The 24,797-nt window shown below is 43.3% G+C and overlaps 1 protein-coding gene across 1 annotated transcript in view; it reads right to left on the reverse strand.

Annotated features, from left to right (window-relative positions):
- Positions 1-8,032: 8,032 nt before the first annotated feature.
- Positions 8,033-24,797, reverse strand: part of RAPGEF5 (Rap guanine nucleotide exchange factor 5) — a 237,213-nt gene continuing 220,448 nt past the window's right edge. Inside the window, exons 24-26 of the mRNA XM_036759737.1 lie at positions 19,914-19,978; positions 15,054-15,108; positions 8,033-10,727 (exon numbers count right to left, since the gene is read on the reverse strand). Of these exons, the coding sequence (XP_036615632.1) occupies positions 10,609-10,727; positions 15,054-15,108; positions 19,914-19,978 (239 nt within the window). The 3' untranslated portion in view covers positions 8,033-10,608. The remainder of the gene's footprint in view (positions 10,728-15,053; positions 15,109-19,913; positions 19,979-24,797) is intronic.

The raw sequence follows: 24,797 nt of genomic DNA on the forward strand, positions 1-24,797 counted from the left end.
TGTGCTGTTAAATATTTTTATCAATGACTTGGACTAAAGCATAAGTGGCATGCATACCAACTTTCCAGATGACACAAAGCTTGTAGGAGTGGGTAACACACTTCATGACAAACTCAGCATCCAAAACATCTTGACAGGTTAGAGTTGAATCTGAAAGGATCAAATTTAACAAGGACAAAATTTAAGCTCTACAACTGAATTAAAAAAAAAATCAATGACCCAAATACCGAATGGCAAAGATATGGCCAGAGGCACTTGTGCTGCCTTAGCAATAGAGAAATGACAGTCCTTAGCACCTTGTTAGTAATAATTAGGTCAAATAGGAAGCTAGCGGATGGCATCATGGGCTTCCCTGCTCTGTCCTGCCCTCTGCATCTCGTCCATGGGCTTCCTGTTAGTGTTACTGGATCTGGGTTTCTTGCACCATGGAGTAGTGTCCTATCCTCCTTCTCTCTACCCCGCTCCCCATCCATCAAATCCCACCAATTGAGTGAATTTCATGGTTCCCTGGTTCTTCCTTGTGATGAGAGATACCAGGTGATGCAGCGACAAATGCTGCGTGGTGATGAGGAAGCAGAAGTACTGATGATGACAGAAGGCAGTTTAGAGCTCACCCATATCATGGCCCTCTGGGGTGTGTGTGTGTGTGTGTGTGTGTGTGTGTGCACGTGTAGACATATTTGAATCGCTCTCTTTCCTCATTCCTCAAGTGAGAACGAATTCCTGTGGGCTGCTACATGGGGAGAGTGGCTTCAGTTGCTTTAACTCTCCACTTGGCTGCCGTGTGTCCCTGAACTCATGATGACTATTTCTCATGCTTATTCTTTTCCAATCTTAGGTGAATGGATATATGAAATGAAAAGGACCAGGTAATGATCTTGTGAATTTCCAAATGTCAGAGGAGCCATCGGAAGTCCCCTAAGCAACCAGAACCAGTGGCTGGAGAAGAATCAGCTGAGTGTAACAAGGGCTGTCTCCCATATATAGCATAGTGGTGTCGTTGTGGGCCCAAAGGGAGGCAGAATAGACATCTCTAGCCTCCTTCCCCCGACCATCATCTGAGAGAGACTTTATTTCCTTTCAAGAGGGGACACAGAAAGTGGGGGCCAGAAGCTTAGTTATTCTGTTCTTCTTCTTCTTCTGAGAGAGACAGAGGGAGAGACGGAGAGAGAGAGAGAGAGAGAGAGAGAGAGAGAGAGAGAGAGAGAGAGACAGAGAGTACCATGCTAGAATTATATTTATTTGCTTCCTTAAATATTGTGAGTTTAGAAGATAAGATTTTCAGGTTCAAGCTAACCTCTGATTATTATTTAATTGGATGGGGAAAGATGACCCAAAGCTTTATATCCAAGGCTTGACTCCCTTCCCACCAAATACCAGTTCCATAATGAACCCATATATAACAAACAGCAAAGAAACCCATTTATCCAAATCAGTAGCAAAACGGAATTCAGAGATTCTCAAGCTTGAAGAGGAGGGAGTGAGACTCTCTTCTCTCCTGCTCTCCCCAACTCCACCCCACCCATTATGCAGGCACAGGGCATTGATCTCCACCAATAAGAAGACAGTCCCCTAGTTTATCCCATACCAATGGACTTTGGGACTGGGGTTACATGAGCAAAGGAGCAACTCCTCCACAGACTCCACTCCGGTCAGACTGGGGGTGAGAGCTCAGCAAAGGGTCAAGAAGTCCACCCCTCGCCCTGGGTTTGGGGGAAATGTTTTGTACCAACCACTTTACATTTGAGCCTAGTCTGCTCAAGGGACAAAGGTGTATGCAGGAAAGAGAGTGTCCCCTTGGCTCAGGGGTGGGGCATTTATGGACTTTGGTCCTTGCTATACTTTCTCAGTAAATATTCCTTTGTAGGTAATTGATATCAACTGGTTAGTTGACAGCAGGAAGATAGGAGCAGGTCAGTTGATTTTGGGGGGAAAACGTTGGCTAGGGCTTTGTGAATACAGTAATAATAGCGGAAACCCCAGCTGCTCAGGGTTACCCCCAGAATCCTGAGGTGAGAACCTGTTAGCCATGTGCCAGAACAAGTGGAGATTCGGAGAGGGAGCCCCCGAAGGAGGTGTAACCAGAGAACTCAAAGACAGTTTATTAAAACCAAGTACTGTGTGATGTTTGAAGAGGGCAGGGAATATCATTTCAGGGGACATACTCTGATTTTGGGGTCCTCCTATAAATTGGTGAAAATGGACATGATTAAAGTCAGTCCCTAGCCTAGGCAGAAGCTTGCCGGTATGGGAAGGTGGAGAGAAAGAGGGCTCTGATAATGGTTGGAAGAGGCCTTTAGCAGCATCTGGATTGGTACCCACATTTTACAGATGAGGAAACTGAGACCCAGAGAGAGAAAGTGATTTAGATTCAGAGATTTAGAACTAGACTGAACTTTAGAGGACAACTGGGCCAGCTTCTTCATTTTGTAGAAGAACAAAATGAAGTCCTCATTTCAATGATTCAAGATCACACCAGTAAGTAAAACCTAGAGGATTCGAATCCAGGTTCTTTGGCTTCAAATCCAATACTCTTTGCCTTTGCTCCACAATGCTGTGATCTTAGAATCCTCATGCTCCCCCCCCCATCCATTCCTGTTTTATTTCACACACACACACACACACACACACACACACACACACACACACACACATTTATTTCTAGACAATTTAAAACAAAGATGTCCATTTTCATCTGACTTAACGGTTCCTAAAGCTTCATGTAGTTAGGAAGAAGCAGCGAGACAGAGTGAAAGGAAGGGCCCTGGATCTGAGGAGGAATCCCAGCTCTGACTTTTAATACCTATGTGTCCCTTCCCCTCATGTAGCTCATTTGGAAAATGAAAGGTCTGATGTCCCCTCCAACAATTGGCATTTATTAAATAGTCTGTGCCAGGCACTGTGTTCCAAATCCCATGATCCCTCAGAGATTTGTGTTCTTGGATGAGTAAAAAGATTTCTGACATGCTCATGTTCCATTTATAAAACTGCCCAGTGTTTCTAATACAACTGACTTATAGTCCTTCCAAATCCCAACAGGAAAGAAGGTTGCTAAGTCTTTTGTCTAGCCCCTTGTCAGGCCTGACTGGGAAATGGGTGACTCCATACCTTAATCCCTGCATTAGTGGGTGCGGCCAGTAGCTATTGTAGTGATGACAGACAGAGTGGAGACAGGGGCTTTAGCTAACATGAGCAGCATCAGCCTGTTCATTCACAGAATTCCAGAATCTTAGAGTTGGAGGGACTGAACCCAGAGGCATCTAGTTTATCCCATATCTGAGCAAAGACCTTCCTTTAAGACATGCCTGATGAAGGGTCTCCTAGTCTTTCTTTGACGACTTCTAGAAAGGAGAACCTCACTACCTCCAGGGGCATCTAATTCCACTTAGAACAGCTTGGATTGATATGTTTCTCATACAGAGTCTAATTCTGCCTTTTTGCACTTTCTACCCATTACTGCAAATTCTGCCCTCCTTGGCCAAGGAAAACATGCTCAATCTGTTACATAACTGTCCTCAAATTTTTCTGGAGCTCTTTGGATCTCTCCTTTGGCCCATCACACCCACCTGACTGTTGTGTTTGTCCTTCATTTTCAAAGAGAACCATGACATCAGGGAGATGATGACATGTCTTGCAGTTGATGATTTGAGTAAGGGAGGGCTGTGCAAGGTCACCAACCTCACTTTCTCCTCCAGAGCCATGTTGGTCCAGTGGCCAGATATTCATCAGGATGACTAGAGATAGCCCAGGATGCAATATATCCACATGATACACATACTTTAAGACAGCTGTCAAAAATCTCACCCCCATACCAGGTAAATGCTCCCCTTCCTTCATCTTATCCTGATCTAATGTGATCTCAAGCCACTATCATGGTTACTTTCCACTGGGACACTCCATTTTATCAATGTCCTTCCTAAAACATGAACTCTAGAATGTGGCTCAACATTGCAGATAGGGTCTGCTCGGGGCACAACAGAGTGGGACTCCCACCTCCCTAGTCTGGTTCTCATGACTCTTTTAATGCAACCTGTGATGGCCCACTCATGTCCCCTTGGCTGCCATATTATGCTGTTGATTCACATTCATCTTGTAGTCCACTAAAACCTCCAGACCAACTGGCATTTTGTCACACTTCTGTTTTATGAAGTTGATTTTTTGAACCCAAGGGTAAGACTCGACATTTATCCTTATTAAATGTTATATTAGAATCATTCATTCATTTGACAAATATTTAAGTGCAAGGGACCGTGCTAGCCAGGCATGTCAGGGTATGCTATAGGACTCACATTTACAGAATCAATACATCTATTGCAGCTGAGAGAGGGATGGGGGACAGTCCAATTGTAGATGGAGAATTGTCACTATGTCAACTGTATCTTGTTCTTTCATAATGAGGACTCCATTCTCTGGTACACAGAGTGAGTCAGAGATAAGACACCAGATTTCACCTAATTTTGAGGATGGCTGGACTTATGATTTCAGTTTGTTTCCCTAGAGGCGGGAATGTGCTGGGAAAAGGTTCACATTCACTCACTGAGCTCTTCCTCTGACACAATGCTTTCTGAGACAAAAAGATATGACATTCTATTTTGTAGTTACTTTTCTGATTGGAAATAGGTTCTAGGATACCGTTTATACCTGAGTATAATGGTCTTCAGGATGAGCTCTGTTTCAATAAACAAGTGGCAATTTCGAATCCTGAGTAGAATATATTTTGGGGGGCCTGAATCTATAATTTTATTGGTAGGGGTCTCCTGGTGTGGAAACTGCCTTTTCCCCCATAAATCAGCAACTCACCTCTAACTTAGAGCCTCAAGAAAGACTTGTATTTACTAAAAATTTTGTTCTGAAGCTAACTATATGATCACAGATTGTCAGAATCCCAGAAACAGAGAAGTTTTAAGTTGGAAGGAACCTCATTGGTTATCAGGTCTTACCCATATATGAAAAGAATTCCAACCATAACATAACCAATAAGTTGTCAGTGAGAGTCTAACTGAAGACCTTTAGGGAAAGGGAAACCCAAACCTCTCAACCATTCCACTTTGGGATAAATGTAATTGTTAGGAAGATTTTTTTGGTTGGCATTAAGCCTAAATTCAGGAGGGGAAAAGAAAATAAACTAGAGAACTATTGATTGGGGATGGCTAAGGAAAATGTGATATAGAAATATAGTAGAACACCATTATACCATAAGAAACATTGTACTATATGACAAATTCAGAGAAGCGTGGGAAGACTTGGAAAGCACGGGGAAATAAAGAAGGAAGTAAGGAGGACCAGAACAATATAGACGATGACTAAAGCACTACAAAGGAAAAACACAACAAAACAGAGCCAAATGTGGAATAATTGTAATAACCAATCTTGGTCCCAGAGACAGGAAACAAACCTCAGTGGAGAAATGAGGAAAGAGGAACATTGGCGTGGCATATTGTGAGATGGGTGGATTTGTTGAGCTGGTTTTCCTGGGATTTTTTTCTTTTGTTACAAGTGAAGACTCATAGATGGGGGGAGCTATATTCAGAAGTGAAAAAGAAGAAAAATACAAGCGAGAGGGATATGTGACCTTTTGCCTATAATCTTTGAAATATACCTCTGCATCGTGATAACACAGTGGCGTCTATCCAAACTTGGATCTTTCTGATGGAGGAGACGCTCAACCGTAGGCTTCTTTTCATTAAGTCTTGTGTCAAACTGCTCTCCCCCCGTCCTGGGGCAGACTATGGTATAAACAAAGTGGTATTTGATATGCAGCCACAATGGTTGGGAAGAAAAGCAGGAAGGAAACGAATGGGTGAATCTTTAATAGCCATATATTTTGGAAAGCAGTTAAAAAAACACTTGAAAATACCATCTAAGGTCACAGTCACTTATACAAGTTTTAATCTTATATTGCTTGGCCATTTTTACATATAAATTATTGCTCACTAACTGTCATAAATATGCCACACTACCATATGTACAGAGCCCACAAGCAGGGGAGAGGAAGGGAAACACTGTCGCTGAGGATTCTGGTAAATCAACAAAATGTTTCATATCTACCAGTGCTTCGGAGAGTGGATAACTACTGACCGTAGTCCCTGAGAAGTTCGGTAGACATCCCTGATTTCGGGGTTTCTATCTCTTTATTGTTAATGCAAGTCAACAGTGTTAATAGCAGTCCTAATTCAAGATCCCACCAAGGCAAGATTTCCTGCCTTGGGTCATGGATTTCTTCTTGGTACAACAACAGTGTGATCCCAATACAATAAATAGACTATGCAAATAAATATTATTCTCTGCCAAAAAAAATGGTTAAGTATATACAGCTTGGTTTTGAACAGTAGTACATTTTTTTTCTTGCTTTTGGCAATTTTTTAAACTTTTTTTTTGGCCACTGGTTTTAAGCACACTGCTCACTAGCTAAATGTGAGCTGAAATTCTAAGGACATGTTGTAGAAGCATCTAAAGTTGTTATAACAAACCCCTCAGACAATGGCGCAGGAACCTGGATGTTCTTACCCTTTCTGTTTGAACACTTTGGCCGATTTGTCCTCTCTCTCTCTCTCTCGCTCTCGCTCTCTCTCCCCCCCACTTCCCCCGCATGCATACACACACGCACACATACACAGGCACGCACAATCTGTTGTGCGATTTTAAAAGACCAAGGTTAGCAATTTACAGCATCTGGTGACAATCCCAATGGTAGCCGATGGATGGACACATTCCACATTTGGTGACCTGGGCAGAGACTCTGGGGAATCTCAGCTTTCCTTCTACGCCCCACTTTTTTTCTTTTAACCAAACCATTAGTGCAAGATGGGCTATATTCTCCCTTTGGACCTGCATGTGGCTTTTCCTGCTTAAGCTGTGTTTGGGGAAATCGTGTCCCTTATTAGTCCGGTTTTGGGGGAAGAGACTCCAAATAATTACCGTGTAAAATATTTAGCCTTGAGAATCTGTTCCAAAAAGTCACCCCTAGAAGTGCTTGGTGACTACAGTACAGAAAGTAACAATTCAAACTAGTTTTGAGTCTTCAGTCTGCCTGTGAAGAGAAGAAAGTGCTTGGATATTGTTGCTTATTCACAGGGATCCATGCTTGGCGTCCTGTGCCGGACTCACTCCTGACACAGCCTGATTTATTGGAATGCCAGGGAATCCAGGAACACACAAGAGTTTGTAGAAGTTCTACCATGACAGAGAGGGTCCATTGAGAAAGGCCCAAGTTCAAGCTGGTAAAGATCCCCTGGGAATTTCTGGGTTAGGAATGATTTCATGGAACTACAGAAGAGACCCCAGAGTCTCAGATCTTGGTCCCCATTCCCACTCAGTTTAGGAATCCCTTCCATAGCAGATGGCCATATGCTTATTACTTGAGCTCCTCAAGGGGAACTCAATAGGGCTCTGGAGTGACCCCCTTCCCTGGAATTTAGAACCTTACAATTGGAAGGACCTCAGAGGCCATCTTGTTCAACATCTTCATTTTAGAGGTAAGGGAGCTGAGACCCAGAGAGAGAACATCACTTGCTCAGAATGGGAGATTTGGGGGTTGTTGGGTGGCTCGATTATTATAAAGTTCTGGGATGCTGAGTTGGACTCCGCCATTTTCATTCTTGGGACATAGCTATTATCCAAGAAGCTCAGTGAAGCTATTGATCTTTTTAGTCTGTTCAATCCCTTTAGCTAGAATTAAATATCAGAAAAAATCTGGAGGACAAAGGTGAGAAATACCTTATTATCTCTGTGCTGGGTCCCTCCAGCCCTAGGTCTTGAGAGAGGAGGGCCATGACAAAGTCAAGGGCATGGCTGGGGATGATTCTTCCCCCTATCAAGTCAGCTCTTCCCATTGACTCCACTCCCTTCCCCCACCACGCTACAATAACGTGCACCTGTCAGTGCTCAGAAAAGGTATTTCAATAAGACCTTAGCATGGCTTGAGCTTGGCATGGTGTCATACCTTAAGAGCCATAAGTACTCAGTGCAGTAGCTCAGAGTTTTCCAGAAAAATTCTTCACTAAAGGGAGTATTATGGCTGAAACAGATCGAGTCTATTTATACTTTTAATTGGCAAATGGAGTTTTAGGGTTAAAAACAATCTGGGTTTCTCCTGGCTTGCTTCTCTCACTTTCCAAATGCCAGTTAAAGTCATATTTGCCACTTTTCCCCTCCTGGTCACAGAAATCCAAACAAAATATGCCAGATGTTGCCTAAGGTCAGCCACATTTCCTACAGGAAAACAGAGGAAGTGTTGACTGTCACCAACAAGACAGTTCTTTGTGATGCTGTGCTGTGAAATGGCTCTCTACTACAGGTATCCATTGTATCCACCAAGCAGCACCGTGCATATTCCAGACCACTTCAAGAGTGGGTCACTATGACTATAAATGATTTCAGACAAAGATGAAATTTTACATGCCAGGACAAATCCATTCTCTTCCAGGCCTGCCAAAATTTTTTCCACATATTTCTTTGCAAGAATCTCTCTCTCTCTCTCATATATTACATATAACATGTGTTGCATATGTGATATACAACCCTTGTTATATAAGGCATTCATATTGTCCACACATATACACATGCATATACACACATCTGTGCTTATATGTGTGTGTGCATGTAGTCACAGACAGATATGTATTTACTGAGCCCCAGGAAACAGGGCTATAATAACATTGTCTAGAAATATTTCATATAATTCTGGCAATGAAGATGAATATGATTTTAATGAATTGAAACCAAAGTGTTGCTTAAGGGCACACAGATTGTGAGAAAGAATGTAGTTTGAAAACCTTAGTAAGGACTGATAACATAAACAGCCAGAGGATCCATGATCTCAGCATGGGAACCTCTCTGTGTGGAAATGCCTGCCAAAGATACAAATTGCAATGGATCTCTATAAATAAGGCCCAAGGAATTACATGAGGCATTTGGAGGCTAAATGACTTGGCCAAGGTCACAAAATGGCAGGATTTGAACCCAGCTCATCTTGATACTAACCCAGCACTGTATCCACTATGTCACACTGCATTTAAACAGACTAATCAATACAAGATGGCGAAACTGAACTAAAGATACATGACACTGTGCTGCTTGCAAATCTGACATAGAGATTGCAGAAAGTGAAAATAAAATGAGTTGGAATGACTTGGAACTTGGATAAAACCAAGATAAATGGGAGAGAGAATTCCTGTTTAGGCCAGGAGATTGGGCCAAATGGTCCTCAATGGCCTTTCCCACTTGGAGACCCTGTGTGTTTTCAACATTTTGGGGAAGCTAGGACAATTCACCTAAACATGAGGGGCATGTTTATTCCACTCTAAATCCAACCTTGTTTTCATGTACCAAAATCACAGCAACCCTCATGTTGAGAAGACCTCACATTTCATCTGCCTCCTCTGTCTTTCGTCCCTCTTCTGGGAGGGAGCACTAATGTCTCAGTTTGCAGGCAAGGAAATTACTCCCAGGTCCCCTAAAGTGTACAAATGACAAGAACTGGTGTCTTTCAAAGACCTCAGAAGAGCACACACACAAGAGTGGGCCGTCTTTCACTTAGCGTGGAAAAAAAATCCTCAGGAAGTATGCTGAGTGCAGGTTTTTTTAAAAAAGCAATCATTAACAATGCTGCCCTTATGGGAGATGCAATTTGGTATAATTTGCCTAATTGGTCCAAATAATTTTCATTAAATTAGCCAGCTGTGCAGAAAATAATTTCATCCCTAAGTGTGGATCTTTAAATGATCATGGGTTTTTTAAAAAGTGGGTGTCTGGAAATGGCAAGCTTCAGAATGTAAGCAGGCACGGTGGGGATTTCTCTTCCCAGCTTTCCCTTAACATTTATGTGTATGTACACATGTGTGGTTTCATTACTATTCCCACGGAGAAACCACCACTGAGTCAGAAAAGGGACAAATGATGGGACTTTTTTTCCCCAAGGTCTTGGAAAAAAGCAATTTGTTGGACTGAACCAGTGTGGGAATTCCAGGCACCAATGCAGATTCTCATCAGGTCTGTAAATTCTAGTTTAAACCAGGGGCCCTGTGAGGAGAAGGGATTTGCCCAGGGTCACACAGCTAGGATGGGTCAGTGATGGGACTGGAACGCAGGTCTTCCTGACTTTGAGGTCAGGCCTCTAGCTATGAGACCAGGCTGCCTCTCAAGCAACAGGGTGGGATCCGCTGAGAAGTGCGTTCCGAGGTGTTGGGGAAATTTCCATCCCTCCCTATGTTCTGTGCTTTCTAGTTGAAATGTTTTGTCCTAACAGGACATGACATGGCATGGCATATGATTATTTTAACACTGGCACACAAATGAAAGTGAAAAGTTTTTGGACCAGTGATCCCATCATGGGGACCTCAGCTGCTCCAATTCCAGGCTACTGTCCCTTCTTCCTCTCCAGTTTCCTCCCCAGGCAGAGCCCCAGGGCCTCCCTCCTCTCCAAAGGCTGACAACCGGCTCCTTCTCATGCTGTCTGACTTTCCCACAGGCGTCTAGGGAGTGACTGATAAAACTCAGCAAATCCGTTTTCAGGAGGAAAGCCACATGCTTGGCATCGACATTCCCTTAATCCAAAGTGCTGCCGTCCCCAGGGTCCGCCCGCCAGGCTGCCACAGCGTGAGGGTGCACTCACGCCCTCGGCTCGATCCGGTGGGAAAGTTCAAACAGCACCTGCTGGTTGTCGATGACATGCAGGTGGTGCACGTAGGATCTGAGCTCCTGGTGTTCTTTTGGAGACACTTCACCTCCTAATCTCAGAAAAAGGGGTGGGGGGAAGGAAAAGAAACAAAAATTAGTATCCTAAGAGTTTTGGAAACTTCTCTGGGTGACAGCAAAAGCTTCAATTATAACCCATAGATTTTAGAGATCAATCAATTCAATCCTCTCATTTTACATATGAGGAAACTGAGGCAGATGGGGGAAATGACTTACCCAGGGTCACACAGCCAGTACGTGTCTAAGGTAGGATTTGAACTCAGGTCTTCCTGCCTCCAAGCCCCGTACTCTCTCTCTCCGCTATGCTAATTTGCTGGCAGGTGTGACTTCAATCATCAGAAAGACTCTCTCTCTCTAAACGGGGGACTGCTGACTCAGCTTAGAGAGGAATCTTTCCTTCCTCGGTTGTTTGGGGTCAACGGGCTGGGCAAAAGCCAATGATGTCCAGGGGTGAGGAGATGAGCAGCGGTGCTCTGCAGAGGAAAGGGCCCTGGGCTTCAGGCTTGGAACCCCTGGGATCCTATTCTGAGATCATCTACATACGCGCACACACACGTACATACATGTATACATGTATACATATATACATGCATGTAAACATATGTATGGAATACAGTTTATGGGCATATAGTTTATTTATTAAACAGCTACTTTGTGCAAGATTTTATATCCACACATTGTATGTCTATACATGTGCATGTGTGTATGAAGCTGTATGTAAATGAAGTCAATATGAACAGTCTCATAGGATCTTGTATCAGAAACCAGAACCTTAGAGACTGGCCCAGCCGCTTCATTTTAGAGTGAAAACCCCGGGGCCGGAAGAATAGAAGGGCCTTAGCTAAGGCTACAAAGTAGCATGTACATGGATGGTAATGATGGCACAACGCATCTACATACATGTGTTTGTTGCTGTTGTCTAGTCAATTAGTCATGTCCAACTCTTCCCGGCCCCATCTGGGGCTTTCTTGGCAAAGATATCGGAGTGGTTTGCCATTTCCTGCTTCAGCTCATTTTACACACGAGGAAACTGAGGCAAACAGAGTTAAGTGATTTGCCCAGGGTCACACAGCCACCAAGTGTCTGAGGCCAGATTTGAAATAAGGACCAGTGTTCTATCCACTGTGCCCCCAGCTACTAAGATACATATACCTTAACTCATATATAAATATGGCATGCTTTTATTATATATTATTACATATACCATATACATTGTGGTATACACATAACCTAGAATATAATTATAATTATTAATATATGTGTATGTGTGTACAAATACACATATGTCCACATGTTATCTAGATAGCTAGCTGTGGAGATGTCTATGGTGCTGGTCTGACATCCTAGCTTTTTCCTGATACTGACAATGTAGAACATGGGATTTAGTGAGAGAGAGAAAGCTGGGCTTGAGGACCGAGCTTTGCCCTTCCAGAAGAGGAAAGCCAGTGTGAGCTGTCTGCGTGAGGCTTTCTGCCAGCCGGTACCTGGAAATGATTCTTATTACTTTTTAATGCTGGTTCCATTCTGTTTGGGTAAAGACCCTCATTTAAAGAAAGGAACATGGTGAGGGTAATATGAGGGAGGAGACCATTTGGGGCGTGGAGTTCACAAATGACTTCTGATTCTCATCTTTGTCAGAAACAAAACTTCACGGGAACAGCAACACAAAGGACTAATATACAGAATGAAAATGATTCACAGTCCCTTTTGTTTTGACAATAACAAACGGTGAAATTACCGTTGAAATGAAGCAAACGTCTGGGTAGAATTTGGAGATTTTCTCCACTGACTCAAAGGAAGAAAATACGATGCTAAAAAGAGAATTTGTTATTATTTCCTAACCCTTGGAGACATCAGAGGCTGGTGCGCTTCATTTGTAAACGGGGGCTTCTGGCCAGCCGTGTATCATGTTTAATTTCCTTCTGCCTTTTTTTCCATAGTCCCCTTAGTCAGATTCAAATAGCCAAAGAGAAAAAACGATCCCTGTTGTTAAAGACTAAATAACTAAGCCTAATAGAAAAGAAGCCTGCCTATCATACTCTAATAAATATTCAGTAAATTTGCTTCACATCCACATGAATTTAGCTGGGGGCGGGGGAGCTATCCCTTTGGGAATATTTGCATGAGCTGCTTCTAAAATGTCAATTTCAGAGTCGAACCAAGCGTTACCGTGGCGATTACATTCATGTAATCCAGGCCACTCGATTGTCTGATAAAACGCTGCTGAGAAACATGGAATTATAATGGCAATAACTCCCACCAAACCAAATTTGATATTCCGAATGCCAATGTTAGCTCTTTGAGGGGGGCTATTACTTTAGTTTGGTCTTTGAATCCCCAAGTACCTAGCATATTATCTGGCACAGAGTAGATGTTCCATTGAAAACAAACACACACACGTACACACACATACACACACAATACATATGTAAACAATCACAACAGGATTAGAGATGGAATAGGTGTGAGAGACTATCGAAATAGGGCTTCTTAAAATGGGGTCTGTACCCTTAGGTGGTTTAAAAAATATTTTGATGCCTGTATTTCAATATAATTGGCTTCCTTAGTAATCCTATGTATTTTATTTTCTGTATTTTAAAGCCATGACCTTCAGAAAGGCCCATAGGCTTCACCAGATGGCCGAAGGGGTCCAGGACACAAAAAAGGCTAAAAACCCATGATCTGATATAGCCCTCATATTTTGTACATGAGGTACAGTGAACTTCTTCAAGGTACTACTGAGGCAGTGAATGGCAGAGCTGGGCTTTGAACCCTAGGCTAAGCCTCTTCCTTTACTGATGTGGCTTAGAAAGGGCAAGTGACTCACCCAGAGTCACACAGGTATGGAGGGGCAGGGCTAGCATTAGAGACCAGTGATTCCACCTTCAGAATAAGGGCTCTTTGCCCATGATACCCCTACATCTGTTGTTGAAAAAGATTTCAGCAAACCAACTGAGTGAGGGTGAGGGGAGAGGAGGAGGAATATCTATCTTTGTCTCTCTATATAGCCACATCCACAAACAAACACAGACACATATATTATATAAACATAACACATATGCACATGTACACACATATGTGTGTTTATGTCTGTCTGTCTCTGTATCTATCTACCTATCTATGCCAAAAGGACCCAGGTCACACTGCTATGAAGTATCTGAGGGGCATTTAATTTCAGGTTTTCTGACCTCCAAGCCCAGTACTCAGAATTCTATTATATCACCCTCTCTGTCAGGATTTCTAAGCTTAACTCTGAAGGAAGCAAAGTATTTTAGAAGGCACATATGAAGAGAGGGGGCAGCCCAGAAAAATCTGCTACTGTAAGAAAAGGCTTTTTTTGTTTTTTTTCAATCACCTTCCTCATGGGAATCCAAGCTCCCACACTACAGTTACAACACATGCTGCTTTCTCTTATTGACCCCTTTGGTATTTCAATGGGTCCATAAACCCATCCATGGAGACACATATTCCAACGGCACCCTCTACCCATTCTCCTCCTCAGCTTTTCTTGGTCATGGCTATCTGTAAATGCTCCTTAAAGGGTCTCTCCAGGATGCACTTAGCACAGTGCCTGGCACATAGGAATCACTTAATAAATGCTTGTTGACTGCCTGAGTGGTTGGCTGGTGGCCTGCCTCTCTCAGTGGGTACCACGGCACTCCCTAAGCTGTCCATCTGTTGCCCACATATTTGCTACTTGACAGTGCCATCTCCTTTTTTCATCATGAATGGCTCAGAAGATGCTTTTCTGCCCTTTTTTGCATGTAAGTTGTTGCTGATATGTTCACCTGCCCCCATTCCATATATCTCTCCAGTGTCCTTGGAATCACTTGCAAATTAGCTTATGGGGAGATCACACTGTTCATTGAATTTCATGTAGCATTAGAAGGAAGATTGATGTTAAAAAAAAACCATAGGGTTTTGAGTTAGACTATAGCTTGGGATCATTCGCTGGAAGTGCTGCCCAGTGTCTCCAGTGTAATCCAGTACATTTGCTTTGCTTTCCTTAATTCTGGTCCCAGTGGAATGGTTCTGTTCAGTGTTTGCCTTGCTATGTGTACTGGTGGGTTGCCCATCCGCTGGCATTTAAGCATAGGGGGCTGCCAATCCACCTGCATCCCATAATATGGGTCTGGACACACTTTCATTGATTAGAATAGACCAGCCAGGAAGAATAAGAAATGGGTAGAAGGACAAGGAGAAACAGACATGGGCTATTGCCCCACCCCCTCCTTCTATCTCACATTGTCTAAATGGAACCAAGTTCCACATCATCGCCAGATATACGTGCCATGCCCACCACAAAAAACCCTGGGCAGCAGACTCTTACACTGCCAGGCAAGACTAGGATCACTCACCAAACTGGTTATTCCGGCAGTGTCTCAGGGACCGGACGGTATCTGCAATCATGTGCTGAGAAAACAAAGGAAAATTATATGAATGAAGGTCCAGATACTCAACCTAATCCAGAAAGCACTGGCTACATGTCCAGCCCTGGGCTGGCCCCAGGGAGAAAGAGGCAGAACCAACCCAACCCCAAACACCCTGTCCCTGGCCTCAAGGAGTTAAAATTCTTCTGGTGGGAGGGAGAGAGATGTGGAGAACAAGAAGGACCAAGGGGAGCCTGAGCCAAGCCTTGAGCCTCATCCTTCTGCCATGGGAACAATGTTCTGGCTAGGTGATCACCCTTCCCTCAGTGTCACAGAATCCTAGGATCTCAGCGCTGAGAAGCAAGGGACGATATCTCCTTCCACCACCACTGAGTTACAAGAAGAGCCTCCAACGTTACTTTCTTCACATTTCTCTGGTGTTCCCGACTGCCTTGTGCAGCCAATGTTACCTTCCTAATTGACCAAAACTTTTCTGTTTTTTCTCAGGTTTTTCTTTTCTTTTGGTTTCATCATCAGTATACCAAGTACAGGGCTGTGGATACACAGACTGTCAGTCCAAAGGCCTTTCTGAAAAGTCAGGGGGATGGACAAAACTATGTTGGGTTTGTGCACATAGACCCAAATAGAAGTGCTCATAGGGAGTAGCCCCAGTAACAGGAGGAGTAATACCCAGAAGATCACAGGAGACAAATTCCAAGAAAGGGACCAAGAATCAGGATACCAGTGTCTCCTGTTAGCTGGCAAGCAAGACAAACTAGAGATCTAGATGCAAGGAGGCCAATTGAACCTCCTGAGCATCACTGAGACTCAATGCAACAAGACTCATAACTGTAACAGGATTTGGAAATCATAGCTAATTCAAAAGAAGTAAAACGGGTGAAAAGTGCATGGCCTGGGGAGCAAGAAGTATTTTATATTATGAAGATAAAATCATGTGTAGAAATCTAGGGAACACAGGGGAAAATACATTTGGGCAAAGAACAGTGGAGATAAACAGAAACAAGACTGTAAAGAGTGTGCTACAGACCACCTGGACAGAAAGGAGAAGCGGATGAACAGGCTTGACATAGTAGTGACCAATGACTTTAATTACTCAGACATACATGCCTTGGAGCACTTTCTCTCTGACAAAAGCAGAGTAAGAATTTGTCTCTTGACTTGCCTTACTGGCTAGCTCTTTCTTTAAAAGGTTGAGGAAACAAAAAGGGGAAATCCTATTTTGGGGTCTGGTTCTCACTACTAAGGAGGAGAATTATTTGATGGGGGGCAGAGATGACAACTATTATTTTAATTGTTTTTAAATTATTCTAATGGTACAAGCAATTGTTTCTTATTCCTCAATTATGGAAGATCATGTGGAAGGAGATGCCAGCTATAGCTTCAGCTATGTTTCTAAAGGAAGCTGGACTCCTATCTGTAAGTATATTATTCAATTTCCTTCCTTCAACTGACTGGTTTTCCCATGCAAAGTTTCCTCTTTTCTTCAGCTATGGCGCCAGGCTGATGAATATCTTAGACTCCCCTATGGCATAGCACTGTCTGAGGTGCTGAAATCTGAATCCAGATTGATATCTTGAGGTTTCCTCAAGGAGTAGGGTAGAGAATGAGATGATATGAGGAAAGATGATGCTTTGAATATATTGGGGAATGAGAAAGAAATGGAAAAAGAAAGCCTTGTTCCATCTTCATTATCTAATAAGAGGAAATTTCAGTTTAGCTCTAGTTTGGGACGTAAGGGATGCTGACATTAGACTGTCAGTAGAACAGAACAGAGTAGCGGACCACTGGAGTGAACAGAAGGCTAGCTGGCCAATCCTGAGACTTGTGAGGCATTTGAATTCAGGTGCTGGCTTATGTGATTCTGGCTGCCCCTCAAAATGATCTGCTAGGTAGCACTAGAAAGGAGCTGCAGAATTATGGGTATGTATGTTACCTTCAAGCTGGAGCTAAAAGTCATAACTGGAAAGAAAGCACTAATAAATCCAATTGTAAAGATCCTTTCTGTCTTTCTTTTGGGAACGATGTTAGCTCAAGACCCTGTGGCCTGCTGAGACCTGCCAGGGCCTTAAAATACTGTCTGAAGGGAGGTCTCTTTGAAGGTAAAGTTACACATAATTTTGAAATTCCTGCCCATTGTCCTTTACTCATGGCAGTAATGACTATAATAAATAGCGGATGATTTACTCCCAAAGAGCAAGGAGTTTGGGTGAGAGAAATACTCACATAGACCTCAGCAAAGGATGGGCTTTATATAGTTTGTCTGTTTCTTGAGTCAGGGGATAATCATTTCATGAAGGGGAAAAAGAGGAGGAGAAGAGAGAGGGTTGGAAGGAAGAGGAAGATGAGGAAAAGGAAGGGGAGAGAAGAGGGCAAGCTAGAGAGAAGGATTTTGATGGTCTTTGCTTGTCACATGGAGATTTATTAAGAGGAAAAATGTGTCTTTTCAAATTCATTGGGAGAGCTCTTTTTAAAACATTGTTATCTTTTGGAGAATGCTCTAAACGCATCAACTCCTTTCTGAAATCTAAGGCAGGCACAACTATTGTAAAACGTTGAACATTTGTTTTAGAATATGTAAGCTCCTAAGCCTACTTGCACCACATAAGGTAAATTTATGATGGGGTTTTGAAAGTGTTTTTCCACAGCCCTTAGAGTGCCCTAGGAGCCATGTACACAGGCCTGACACTCACTCATTTGAAAGAGTTGAAGAGTAATTTTGTGTTTTAAATGAACCCAGCATCAATATGCCTCTTTGGAGCCTAGTTTTTATGACGCCCTGTTGATTGTACCTATGATTTAGTCGAGGCAAAGGCTGGGTTACTAATGTGATGCCTAATTATTGCATTACAGCACTTGGAAAATATATTTGTTTTATGACATGGTTTTCAGAGAGGCTTTGTGATAAACAAAGAAACAAATGAAAAACCAGAGACTGTTTGTGTACAAACATTGGGAGGTATTCAGCCAAGTGGAAAGAGAGCTGGGCATGGCTTGGAATCTAGTCTCTGCTACTTATTACGGGCTAGTCAGTCACTCACACAAAGCCTTAGTTTCCTCATTTGTAAATTGCAGACAATTACTAAGGGGAATTGTGGTGGATAAAGGGGTGGCCTTGGAGTCAGGAAATCTGAGGTTAAAGCCCCACCTCTACCATAAAGGATCTGCGTGATTATGGGCAAGCCACCTAACTCTCTCAGCCTTGGTTTCTTCATCTATAAAATAGAGGTAATATAATTAGGGAGAGGCAGGGTAATATATGGGATATAGGGGGAGGCCCTGGAGTCAGAAGGACCTGAGTTTTCTGACGCATAGTATGTCTGTGAGAAACTCTCTAGGACTATAAGTTACAGGTGAGTGGCTGATCTATATCAGAGGATGGAGTTTCCATACTGGGAGCTCTCCAAGAAGGTTTGGACCAAAAGAATCCACCACACTAAGCATGCTACATTCTTTAGAGGGTTGTGAGGAAAGACTAGTGAGAACCCAAAAACTCTTGACCAGGGATTCATAGCTTTTTTGTGTTGCAGATTCCTTTAGTCATCAGGGGAAGCCTATGGGCTCCTTCTCAGAATGATGTTTTCAAATAATTGAAGGAAATGCTAAATTTCAGTTAGAGGTTATTGAAAATCAAGATGTCATTTTTCCCCATCCAAGTTCACAGACCCCCTGGAGGTCCATCATTAATAATCCCTGCTGTTGAGAAATGAGAGTTGTGATGCACACGTTATCCTATAAGGCAAATGGCTTAAAGGCATTTCGGACCAAATTTCCCTGTTTTCTTTCCAGAAAATAAGAAAAGAGCTTTTGAGAGGCTTGGCCTGTTTCTAGAGGAAAAAAGAATATGTGTCTTGGAGACTTAGATCCTGAGAAAATCTTCAGAATTCCCATTACTAGGCCTGTACCACTACCAGCTGTCTGAGGCAGGGTTTGCACCCACATATTCCTGATTCCAGGGCCAGTCTCCTATCTACTCTGCCATGCTGGCTCCTGTCTATGACACTGTCTGGAGGCCTGGACCCTCCTGTACACAGTGAGTGCCTCATTGATGATGGGCGCTTTGGGAATGAAGAGAATAATGCACTCACTGTACAGACCAGGCTATTTCCTAATTTGTTCTAAGAAACTAAGGCTGAACCTTAATAACTAGTTTGGAAGACTGATCTTGAAACCCATCCCAGGAGAGATGTGCTGATTAAGTCTGGGTGCCAAAATTCTAAGTTATAGCTCTGGTGTCTGGCACATAGTAGGTGCTTAATAATTGTGAACTTATGGAGAATGAATGGAAGCTCCTCAGCCTTCACTGACAAAGAAGCAGAAAAGTAAGGGGGCACTCATTCCTCCCGTCTCCTAAGTCCTGCCTTAAGAGTTGTGCAGAGAAGGATCATTCTCCTCAGAGGGTACCATGAGGCTCTCTTGTGGGGAGCTACAGAAGTGCACAAAGGATCAGTTGAGTTGTTTGGGGCTTTTCTGGGGGGTGGGAGAGAGGGGATGTTCATAAAGCAGTGAAAGTGTGCATTTTCCATCCCATACCCCCAAGAATTTCCCATTTTATTTCTAGGTCAGTAATACCAAAGCTAACCCACATCAATTCCATTTTTGCCAACCGAAAGCCACCCTGACATTAGTAGGCTCTCATAGCTAGATCTGCTGCTGAATGTGTTTTGAACTGAATGGTTCTTTATGGGCAGCCCCGAAAGTCTGGGGCCCAGGTCCTGGGAGTCACCAGGCACTGAATGAAAAGCAAGCACACAGCCCGAGTCCAGGAGCCTAGAAAGGAAAGCAGACACTGACCCCCAAAGTGGGGGAAGGACTTTGGGATTTACATACCAGCTTTTCAAAATTGACGAGGTTATCCAAGAAAGTTTTATTTCCTTCATGGATGAATGTCACATCTAAAATTCAAAAGAAAAGTACATACCCACAAGGTTAGAAGGGAGGAAGTACTAGAACGCTTGGCATAGGAAAATATACCTTAGAAATGCTCAACATTCAAGAAACAGGTTATAACATTCTGTCTACTCTGGGTGTTGAGGTGATGCTGCATTTCAATTCAACAAGGATTTATTAAATGTCAGCTAGGTGGCGCCACGGCGCATACAGTGGTGGGCTTGGAGTCAGGAAAAAAAGAGTTCAAATCCACCCTCAGATACTTACTGGCTGTGTGACCCTGGGCAAGTCACTTAACCTATGTTTGTCTTAATTCACTGGAGAAAGAAACGGGAAACCACCTTATTATCTTGGCTAAGAAAACCCCATGGACAATGTTGGCGTGCTATGGTCCGAGGGTCATGAAAAGTTGGAAACAACTGAGCAGCTTAAAACAACAATATGTACTGAGGATACAAAGATTAAAAACAAAACAATGCCTGCCCTCAAGAAGCTTCCATTCTGCTGGGGGGATGCAACATCTGCAAAGATGAGTGAGGGAGGGAGGGCACTAGCAATTAGGAATTGCCAGGATATTTGTCATATATCAGAGCAAATGCAGCTGGAGAGGGGGAAAGGTATGGGTTGGCAGGGCATACAGCTTGGAGTTGGAAAGACAGTATACTGCTGGAGGCTGCTAGGTGGCTTAGCGGGTAGAGTGCTAAGCCTAGAGTCAAGAAGATCTGAGTTCAAATCTGGCCTCAGACACTTACTAGCTGTGTGACCCTGGGCAAGTCACTTAAGCTCTTCTTGACGCAGTTTCCTCATCTGTAAAACTGAGATAATAGTACCTCGAAGGGTTGTTAGGAGATCAAATGAGATAATTATAAAGTGCTTAGCACAGTGTGTGGCACCATCATCATCATCATTATTAGTATCATTGTAGAGTTGTTGGCATCTGAACTGAGCTTTGAAAGAAGCTAGAGATTACCCGAGGTAGAATGGAGAGGGGATGACATCCCAGGAATGGGGCACAGCCTGTCCCTCTTAGGCTTGGAGACTGGAGATAGTATGGCATGTGTGAGAAACAGCAAGAAAGCCAAGAGGGTTCAGGAAGGGGTATAAAGCATAATAAGGCTGGAACATGGAATAGCAAATATATCATTTGGCCTGGAAAGTGAAGGTCATATGGTGTTGAAGAGCTGGACATGTCAATAGCCCTGAGAGTCCAAGCTGGAGGGAACCTCAGAGAGCCTCTGCTCCGAGATGCAGCTGAACACAAATCCGTTCCACAACACAGTCAGTGAGTGGACAACCAGTCTTTACTTGAAGGTCACTAGGCAAGGGGAAGCCCCTCTCCTCCATCCCACTTTGAAAGGGCTTTTCTTGGCCTCTCATAGCTCCTCCTCTTTCCCTTTGGAGCTAAAATGACCAAGTCGAATCCTTTTATCTGACATCACCTCAAATATTTAAAGATGGCTCTCATGTTCTGCTCCCTGCTTCCCACTCTCTGCCTGTTCTTCTCCAGGCTAGATGTCCCATTTCCTGTACCTCATCTTTACATGGCAGCAGCTCTGAGTTCTTTCCGATCCTGCTGGCACTTCTCTAGAAAGTTTCTTGCTTTATTAATATGAAATGTGGTAGCCAGAACTATATTGAACTCTTTGTGTGCCTAAGGCAGAAGACAGCTTGACTATCACCTTCTTGTTCCTAGAACTGATGCCTCTCAAAGCAGCCTAAGGTCTCATCAGCTTTCTTGGCCACCACACCACACTTGATTCCTTCAACATTTGGTCCACTAAAGCCCCAAGGTTTTTTCAGATAAACTAATTTAATAATTTTTCCTCATCTTGTACTAGCTAATTTCTCAAACCTAAGCCTAAGACTTCATATTTTTCCCCCTTAAATATTACCTTACTAGATTCAGCTTACTAGTCTACCTCTCAAGATCTTTTTGGATCCTCTGTCTTCTAGGGGGTTGGTTAGCTGCCCCATCCAGCTTTGTTTGGGTTGTCTGCAAAGCTTTTATCCAAATTTCTGCCTCTATCAAAAAAAAAAAAAGGAAGGTCAAAGAGTAAAGCACAGATCCTTGGGGCACTCCACTGGAGACCTTCCAAAGTAACATTGAGCCATTAAGGAATACTCTTAAGTGAAGGTCATCAACCTTTCAGTATCCACCTAATACTAAGAGTAAAAACCCATCCCACAGCATAAGCATCTACGGTGCATACTTCCTACTGACATCTAAAGGTTGGGTTTTACCTAGATGTCACGATTTAATAATTAAAATCCGACCTCGTCTGAATTGCACTTCTGAGTTTTGGTCTGCAAAGCACTTTACACACATCCTCTCCTTTGATCCTCACAGCAACCCTGGGATGTAGATGCTTTTTGGAATCCGAGGCTCAGAGAGTGTGCCCACGGGTCAATGTTGTTAGTAAGTGTAAGAGACAGATTTGAACCCAAAGTCTCCCCAATTGGTCCAGAAAGATCATCATTTCTACTAACTTTATCTTCTAAGACTGAACTATGAAATTTCTAGTCAAAACAAGGGTCTTCCACACAGAGCTGAAATTGCATCTCTTAAAATACACTGGGACTGTGTTGGCGCTTATTTTCTTGATGAAAATGGGGCAGGCCCTGGGTTGAGCTGAGACAAGGACTCAGGGTTCACCTCTCTCTCCCAGTGAACGCAGAGCACCACGCACACCAATGAGGTTTGTACACACGGTGTTCGGATAAAGGCATCTCTTGCAGGATTGCCTGTCAGATGTATCCTGTCTACTTGTTACATTCTGCGGAACTCACCAGTGCTAGCGCCTACCAGGGATGAAAGACACTGCAACAAAGTATCATTTACAGAAGCGTTTGTATCGCCTCATTGTCTTGGGTGGCATTCTATAGACAAAGAGAATTCTCTGTGACTACTAACCTGTTTCCTTTCGCTGTGGCTTGTTGGCTTAAGTAGGTGGTACTCCCATAGGATCAGCGGATGGTAGAGGGGAGGTGGGACCTTAAAAATAGTCTGTCTAATCCCCATTTCTTACAGAGGAGAAAACTGAGGTCCAGAGAGGTCAATTCACTTCTGCCAAGTACGTGGCAGAGCCAGGGTGCAAACCCAGTTCTTGACTCCAGATCTGACCCTCTGCCTTTGTCTACACAACTATTTCCATTTGTTCCGCCCCACCCCCAACTCCCTTTTCTGCAATGGTTCTTTCACCCCAATTTCCAGAGGCTTTGAGACCTCACTGTGATCCATGGACTTGACTTATCACAAAATATGTCTTTATTTGCCAAAGGGAATGCCATGTTCTAGCATTAAAAATACTGGGATTTGTCAAAGAGAATGGTAAAATGTGACCCCTGTTATCCTGCCTGTATGCACCGCTCCCCCCTCTTGTAGGTAGCACAATATGCAGGAAGATGAGTAATAGGAAATTAGGCTGGGAAGGTAACTGAGAGCAGGGTTTTAAATGCCAGACAAGAATTTTTACAAATTAGTAAACCCTAAAGATTTTTGACCAGAAGAGAGTGATATGAGCATGCGGTTATTTCAGAAATATTAGTTTGGCGGGTGTGTAGAGACTGAATTGGAAAAGATGCGAGGTGCCTGGACAGCAAACATGAGACTATTGGAATGGTCCAGATGAGAGGAGATGAGGGCCTGGAGAAGAGGCCGTGGCAGTGGAGAGGAGAGTTGGGGTGGGAGAGATATCATTGGGGTTGGAACAAGGATTGAGGGAGGGGGCAAACCTAGGATGATTCCTACCTTCCAGGAAATGTGGAGGACTGAAAGTATGCTGGTGCCCTCAGTAGAAGTAGTGGCCTTTGGAGGAGGGATGGATTTGGGGTATCGTGTGTGCAGTGGCTAATGAGTTCCTTTTTGGACATGTTAAGTTTCAGATGCCTATGAGGCATCATGAGTTCAAGAGACAATTGATAATGACTGAAATAATGTAAAGTAGTATTGAGTAGAAAGCAGCTAAATGGCTCAGTGGGTAGAGTGCCAGGTTTAAAGTCAGAAATATCTGAGTACAAGTCTGGCCTCAGACACTAGCTGTGTGACTCTGGGCAAGTCATTTAACTCTGTTTGCCTCAGTTCCTTCATCTGTCAAATGAGCTGGAGAAGGAATTGGCAAACCATTCCAGTATCTTTGCCAAGAGGAACCCCTGGACAGTATTGCTGTTCATGGGGTCACAAGGAGTCAGATATTACTGAACGTACAACAAGCAGAAAGCAGTGATTAGTGACAGACCACTTGGGTCCAAGTGCTTTGGGGACTCCAGGTGAGTCATTGCACTCCTCTACATCCCTGGTAACCTTCTAAGATTGTAAAGTGCTGAAGAAGTATGGATCTATATAGGAAGAGGAAGTCTGCTCACCAGGGGACTATGGAGCCTGATGACACCTTAGGTTTAGACAAAGCAAGAGCCCCAAGGATAACAACTTATTGAAGGATTGAATGTTGATTGAAAGCTGTCACTCAAAAGAGTCATTCCAGTAAGCCCAAGTACTCCAATTCCATCAAACCAGCGAGCACACTTTCCTAAAGAAAAACATTCCCCGAGGAACTAGGCACCAATTACAAATTCAAGTTGATAAATTTTGAGAAACACAGACCCATAAAACAGAGAGAAGAGAACAGAGAGCTTAGAGAGAAGAGGGGGAAGAGAGAAATGAGGGGAGGGATGAAGAATCCTGAGGAACTCACCGGAAAAAAAAAACTGTTTTCAATTTTGATTGAAAGATTTAATTTCAGGCCATACTTGTTTTAACTGAATGACATCCCTCCAGGCATGAGAAATTCTGTGTCACGTTTCATGCTAACCTGCCATCCTTTTCTA

This window comes from Trichosurus vulpecula, chromosome 5 (assembly GCF_011100635.1).
Source record: "Trichosurus vulpecula isolate mTriVul1 chromosome 5, mTriVul1.pri, whole genome shotgun sequence".
NCBI lineage: Eukaryota > Metazoa > Chordata > Mammalia > Diprotodontia > Phalangeridae > Trichosurus > Trichosurus vulpecula.